General features: G+C 35.0%; 1 protein-coding gene across 1 annotated transcript; it reads left to right on the top strand.

The window, feature by feature from the left end:
• The first annotated feature begins 291 nt into the window (after positions 1 to 291).
• Positions 292 to 4,609, top strand: LOC110941294. The gene is made up of 4 exons (XM_022182916.2): positions 292 to 618; positions 704 to 786; positions 1,385 to 1,587; positions 4,330 to 4,609. Exons 1-4 carry the CDS (start codon positions 377 to 379, stop codon positions 4,450 to 4,452), a joined length of 651 nt encoding a protein of 216 aa, XP_022038608.1. The 5' UTR covers positions 292 to 376; the 3' UTR covers positions 4,453 to 4,609.
• The last annotated feature ends 2,569 nt before the right edge of the window (positions 4,610 to 7,178 follow it).

Genomic DNA, 7,178 nt, shown 5'->3' with positions numbered 1-7,178 from the left:
CTTTATAATTATCAAAAACAGCCCCTAAGGTATATAATGACCTAATTACCCTTACACTTAACTAAAAAAAGTAACAAAGTTAGTGTTAGGGGCCAAAGCCGATATAAAATGCAACATCATGGTCTCTAATATGTTAAAAGATTACTTTTTAGACTGAAATAGTTAAACTGGCTTAACCATAGGGGCCAAAACTGTAATTAACTCTTGTGTATATAACTACAACAAATAAAAAATAATATATACAGCACTCCCAACAAATAAAAATAATAATATATACAGCACTGCCTCAATATGCGTGTATACAATTCATATGTGCTATCAACTACCCTCATAATATTGCAAAAATATACTTCCAAAATTCTCAACTTCTAAAACTATGTCGATCACACACACTTTCACTTCTCAAAACTCAGTTTCTAATTTAAATTTGCCTAAAAACCTAGTTCATAGATCCCATATCCATCTTCCATTCAATCCCATTTCCGGTTTTCCGGCCACCAAACACAATGTGTCGCCGCTCACATCCGCCGCCCATAGATGGAACTTGATGATCGTTTACGCCAACGTCGAACCCGCAGGACCACCACCTCCACCGCCCGGTTCTCCTTTTGGTTCTTGGTAATCCGGCAACTTTTTTGTAGTTTTATTATGTATACGTTGATCTTTTATCTGTTTTTTGTTCTTAGTTTTTTTTTTTTTTCAGGAAAAATTGGGTTATTGGGGTCTTGATGACTTTTATTATACCCTTAGTTACCACCAAAGGAGGCCGAATAAAACTACTATTGCGTAAGTAGTTAAATTTTAAATCCCTTAAATCTTTTTTTTCCTCAAAAAAACAATAACAATAAACATTGCCAGTAACATCCTACCGATATCAAGGGTGTACAGGTTTGAAACAAAAGAGGTCAAGAAGGTCTGCTGATAGGACTTTGTTAGATTTATATATAATCTTATTATATTTTTCTAAGAAAAGTATGACTTGTACTCTTTAGTGGTGGTCAATGGATGATAGAGCCTCATAATGATCCTCTATAAAGAGGGGCGCAGCTCTCAAGTGGCCGGGGCGACTAACTCACTAGACTTTTCGCTCAGTAGTGTTATGTATGTACGTTTTGTATAAGATTTTTAGGTATATACGTTTTCGACCTCCGCTTTTATAAAAATAAAATTTACTTATATAGAAATTTTATGTCCGGTGACTTCCGACTCTAAGTGGAAATTTTCAAGCTTCGCTACTGGAACACTGTCTATAAAGAAGTTCTGGTTACGCGCCACTAGAGCTATTCGTAGGGTCTAGGATGGGTGGGATATGTAGTGGCCACTCCCACTAAAAAAAAATCCTTAATATTTTTTTTTTTTTTGATAAATAATTATTGTGTTGTAGAGAAAGTTGACCAGATAGTGGACACAGCGGAGCATATATCGGAGGTGGTGGAGGCGGTGGCGGATAAGGTGGACAAGGTGGTGGAAGAGCTGGAAGATGTGCTGCCGGAGGGTAGTGAACTCAAGAAGACTCTTGATTTCATCGAAAATGTTGCCGAAAAAGTGGAAAAGGATGCTCAGACCGCCGGTGATTTCATAGACAAGGTTGGTTTGTTTTCTAAATTATTTGGACTTGAATATTAAAATTTTACTCGGCTAAAAAAGTTATCTCTCACAACGAAATGTGAATAAACGTTTATAAATCTTCCTATACTAATGAAAAAAAAAATATTTGACACGTCTCACTTCCTGGTTTTTTCTCACCTTATTTTCCTATTTCTCTTATATTAAATAATAATAATAATAATAATAATAATAATAATAATAATAATAATAATAATAATAATAATTTTAATTTTAAACAAAAATATTAGATAAGAATAAATATTTAAATAAGAATAAACATTTATTATTTTGTCATCGAACTAAGTAAATTCAAAATTGCATACTTATTTAAAAGAGTTAATTACTGTTTTCGTCCCTGTGGTTTGTCAAAAATTACTATTTCAGTCCATTAGTTTAAAAATTGTGATTTCAGTCCCCGTGGTTTCACTTTCATAACCATTTCAGTCCCTGTGGTTTCACTTTTATAACCATTTCAATCCATTATTCTGTAATGTACAGGGACTGAAATGGTTACGAAAGTGAAACCACAGGGACTGAAATCGCAATTTTTAAACTAATGGACTGAAATAGTGATTTTTGACAAACCACAGGGACGAAAACAGTAATTAACTCTATTTAAAAATACTAAAATACTACCATAGTCTTAGGGTGAAGGGAGTGTTACCTATTTGGAATAGGTAAACTCCCCATTCACCCAATCAAACAGCGCCACGTCAATTTACCTAATGCTTAAAAACGTTGGCGGTGGTTTACTTATAGGGTCCAAATAAATTTAATATACCGGATCTACTAATTTTTTAAAAAACATTGGAGTCCAGGGACCACGACCCGCTCTATGTGGGTCCGCCCATGAATATAAGTTTATCACATATAAGTTTGTCGCGTGTTAATGAATTAGAGACACCTAAACAACCTAAAATAAAAGAAATAGGCAAATGAACAACCATATATACTCTTATTATTATTATTATTATTATTTTTTTACTTATTAGTATAGATAAGTTTGTCGCATTTTAATGAATTAGAGACACCTAAACAACCTAAAATAAAAGAAAAAGGCAAATGAACAATCATATACATGGGCGAAGGCTAGAAGGGTCCGGGGGCGGGGCGTCCGACCCCCCGAACTTTTCACTCAATAGTGTTATGTATGTAGCTTTTGTATATAAATTTTTTGGTATACACGTTTTTGACCCCCTGGTTTTATAGAAATTTTTGGGTATATACGTTTTCGGCCCTCCGGTCGGAAATCTCAAGCTTCGCCACTGATTATATACACTCTTATTTTTATTTATTAGTAAAGATATTAGCTACAACCGATATAAAAAGGGTAGAGACAAGAGAAGTGAATTTTTCTTTTCAGGAAAAAGCAAGGGAAATATATATTTTGATCATTTGTTGTATTTTTTCAATAAAAAATTACAAACCTAACACGCCAAAGAAAATTAAATACACATAACGAATTGCGAGAAATATAAATGCTATGCACTTATCAACCTTTTAGATAAAATAATGCTGCCTCGATCCTTCATATTCAATGAATTTGCAAGAAATATAAATGCTATGCACTTATCAACCTTTTAGATAAAACAATGCTGCCTCGATCCTTCCTATTCAAATAAAAGAGCTTAATTGTATAATAAAAATAATAATATATTAATGGTAAAAAAAAAACTAATCAGAAAAATAAAATAATAATAATATATTTCTTTCCATTCCTTGAAGAAATGAAAAAAAAACAACCCTTTATTAAGGAATGAAAATTGTTATATTTGGAATGGGTTACATTTCTTGTAGAATGCTCTCATTCCATTACACATGATTAGCAAACATGTTTTTTTCATTCCATTAGAATAATTCATTCCATTGCATCATCATCATCATTATATTATTATTATTGATATTATTGAGGCAATTATATTCTTTTCGTTTTTAATCATTTGTGTTTCCTTACTTCATCTTTTTTGTCTATTAAGTAATGATTCATTATATTCACTAAACAAACATCACAATGAAATAATTCATTACATTCCATTACTTTGTTCATTCTATTATCTTGTTTATTCTATTACGTCATACCAAACATACTCAGCCATTTGTATACTCAAACATAGAAAAAGATGTGAACGAAACAAACTTTAAGAATCTAGAGACTTGCAATGTGAAGTGGGTTAACTGAAACATGTGAAACTACTTGTCAAAATAAGCGTGGGTTCCTAGCATCAAACCACATCATTTATAAAAGAAGAATAATGTCTCACAACCCATCAACAATAGCCCAACAACCTTTCACAGCCCATTAACAACAACCAATAAATCATCTCCCAGCCCATCAACAACTTTAGCAACTTGTTGTTTTGCAGATACAACACTACAAAAGAAATACAATTCATTATATTAGAGCAAAACACCTAAATAAACTTACTTATGAAATAAATTGAGTCCTATTTTAACAAAATTTCACTTCTTGTGAGAAAACTATAGAGTGCTAAGAGTTTGTATATGTAATTTTGGGGTTTACTAATTGGTTTGTTTGTGGATTAGGCTAGAGCCGAGCCCAACCAAGTAAATCATTGTGTTGTTTTGACTAGACTTTAGTCTTTAAAGTAGAAGATTACTTTTTTTAATTAAAATAAAAACTTATCTTGTTTGTGGATGGATGCAATTGCTAGAATAAATTTATAAAATAATTTATCTCTCATTATAAATTTGTTATGTCAGGTTCAAGAAATGGAGGACAAGATAGAGGATATAATGGAACCCGTACTAGAGGAAGCAAAGGAAGTAGCTAAAAAAGCCAAGGAAAAACAAATGCATTCACATTCACATTCACAACAACAATAAAATATGAACACTTGTGAAAATTTGTTAAGGAGACTAAAAGGTTCTACTGCATTCCAACGAATTAAACGCTCGCTTAATCATCAAGTCTTTCGATGATTCTTCGCACGTTTTTGTCTTATTAGTTATCGTGACTTATGGATACTCAACTTTTTAATTATTGCACAAGCGTGTCACGTCATGTAACGAAATTTTCATCTCAAAATCTATTAAAAAATATTAGTTATCAGAAAATTAAATTGTTAGCTTTTATATATATATATATATATATATATATATGGGACCGCTAGAATGAGAACCACCTCAAGTTCTAAGAACCGCGAGAACCACACCGTACGGGGCGAGGTGGACCAAATTTTTTTTTTCAAAAACGTAGATGCATGTATTATAAACACATTCGTAAAAAAAAAAACGGAACTCGTAAACCACAAACTTGTGGTGTAAAAAACTACACGCACGGCATTTTTTTTAATTTTTTTTTACGAATGTGTTTATAATACATGCATCTACGTTTTTGAAAAAAAAAATTGGTCCACCTCGACCCGGATCAAGTAGTTCTCGCGGTTCTTACAACTCGAGGTGGTTCTCATTCTAGCAGCCCCCTATATATATATATATATATATATATATATATATATATATATAAGAATTCCATTTGAATAACACCATGCATTTGTGCACTTTCTTCCATTATACATTTGGCTTGTAATTTATTGCAGGAAAAAAATGTGGTACATGGTGAATGGTGAATGTAGATGTTCAAGAAAAACATGTATGATGGCGTAACTAGTGACGAGAGAATTGCATGGATTAAATTCGATGGAGTTCCTGTGCATCTGGCAGAGAAGAAGGTGTTCAATGACCTAGCCGAATTCTATGGGAAGGTGGTACATGCTTCGCAATTATCCCCGGAGGTTAGAGATCTATCGGTGAATCGGGTAGGTGTCCTGGTGGAACATGGGGAGCTTGTCACTGATACTGCATTTCTAAGCTGGAAGGGTAGGAAATACATGGTCTGGATCTCAGAAGAGCAAAGTGATTGGGTGCCGGAGTGTTTAGTGGAAGTAATTCGGTCGGAGTCGGTCGCCGGAGAAGAAGAAGAGCCTCAAAATCCGGTGAACTTGTTTGGGGAGTTGAAAAGCCGGGAGTTGGAAGTTGAGAAGCCATGCCCGCAGAAGGATATGGAGGCGGGAATTAACTTTCCCATTAAAGACTTAGGTGGAACAACTGTGAATGGATTGTCCACTTCCCAACATTCCAACGGCTTTACTGCAGACGTGGGGCCCAAGAAGCAGCCGAATGTGAAAAAGAAAAAACCCTTTGATTTACTTAAAAACAAACACAAGCAGATGCCCAAACCGTCTAGCCCAAACAGCAAAAATAGGCCCAAAAAACGTACAAGGGTGGATCTGGATAGGCCCTTTGAATTTAATATTTTTCCGGCCCAGACTCACAACATAAACATTAGCAATCAGGAAGGTTCCCCAGTGGATAGGTCGCAGGAAGCTAACATTGGTTTTGACCTGAAGGAGAAGGCTGCTCCTATGAATGTTGGAAGTAAAAATTCCTCAGGGGATACTCTCGTGGACGACACACAGGAAAGAAGGTACAATGTTGAGGTGATCCCAAATGAGTTTGAAGAAATTATTCGAATCAGAAACATGTTTGGCGTGGATCTCAATGTTCATAGCAAGTTGGTTAAGGAGACCCTGGTTAAAGAAGGCATTAATGTGGTAAGTCAATGAATTTCCTTTCTATAAATTCTAGTGGGATCGGGGACCTATTAAGGAAGGATGGATTAAGGAGTTAAAACAGAAAAATAAGGTTGATTTTATTCTTATACGAGAAACGAAACAGGAGAATCTGACGAAGTTTAAGTTTAATAAAATGTGGGGAAATCAAGATTTTGGTGTTGAAGGTGTTGAGGCGTCTGGCCTATCAGGGGGTCTCCTGTGTATCTGGGATAAAGGGATTTTCGAGTTGTAAAGTTCAGTTAAGGATAGGAACTATCTTTTTGTGAGTGGGATTATCAAAGGATCCCAGGAGAAGATTAATATCATTAACGTATATGCCCTTCAAAAAACAGCGGACAAGCTGATTCTTTGGAATAAGATTAGGGAGGCGATGGACGGGTTCGAAGGGATGTGGGTTATTGCCGGAGATTTCAATGTGGTGCGGTATAAAGAAGAGCGTATGAATTCTAGTTTTAAAAATTCTTGTGCCAGAATTTTTAATGAATTCATTCACGATGCTGGCCTTATGGAATATGATTTGAAGGGGAGGAAATTCACGTGTGTTAGGGACAATGGTAGGAAGTTAAGCAAGATTGATTGATTCTTGGTTTATCCGAATTTCTTTCACCATTGGCCGGAAGCCTATTTGAGAGGTTTATCGTTTAAACACTCGGACCATTGTCTTTTGGTTCTTATGCTTACCAAAAAGAATTTCGGGGCCAAGCCTTTCAGAGTGTATAATTCTTGGCTGGGGAAAGTTGGTTTCCAGGAGACGGTAGAAAAAGCCGCTGAATTGCAGGAGGAGGGTAGTGGGCCTGCTAATATAAAATTAATGAGAAAATTCAATACCATTAGGAATGCTCTCAAAGATCGGAGATCGGAATGTCTGAAAAAAGAAGGGGAAAATACTTTCAAAGCGAAAGAAGAGTTAGAAGAGTTAGAAAAAATTACGGAGGATCTGGAACTGAGCGAGGTAGAGGAATGGGCATATGTGGA

This window comes from Helianthus annuus, chromosome 4 (genome assembly GCF_002127325.2).
Source record: "Helianthus annuus cultivar XRQ/B chromosome 4, HanXRQr2.0-SUNRISE, whole genome shotgun sequence".
In the NCBI taxonomy this organism is placed as follows: Eukaryota; Viridiplantae; Streptophyta; class Magnoliopsida; order Asterales; family Asteraceae; genus Helianthus; species Helianthus annuus.
This window is presented reverse-complemented; position numbering and strand designations above follow the sequence as displayed.

What these genes read in the sequence shown, in the direction of transcription:
- LOC110941294 (XM_022182916.2), top strand. Translation starts at nt 377, where the DNA reads ATGTCGATCACACACACTTTCACTTCTCAAAACTCAGTTTCTAATTTA. An exon ending in CCGAATAAAACTACTATTGC is followed by an intron (nt 787 to 1,384) that starts GTAAGTAGTTAA and finishes ATTGTGTTGTAG; the next exon opens with AGAAAGTTGACCAGATAGTG. An exon ending in CCGGTGATTTCATAGACAAG is followed by an intron (nt 1,588 to 4,329) that starts GTTGGTTTGTTT and finishes TTGTTATGTCAG; the next exon opens with GTTCAAGAAATGGAGGACAA.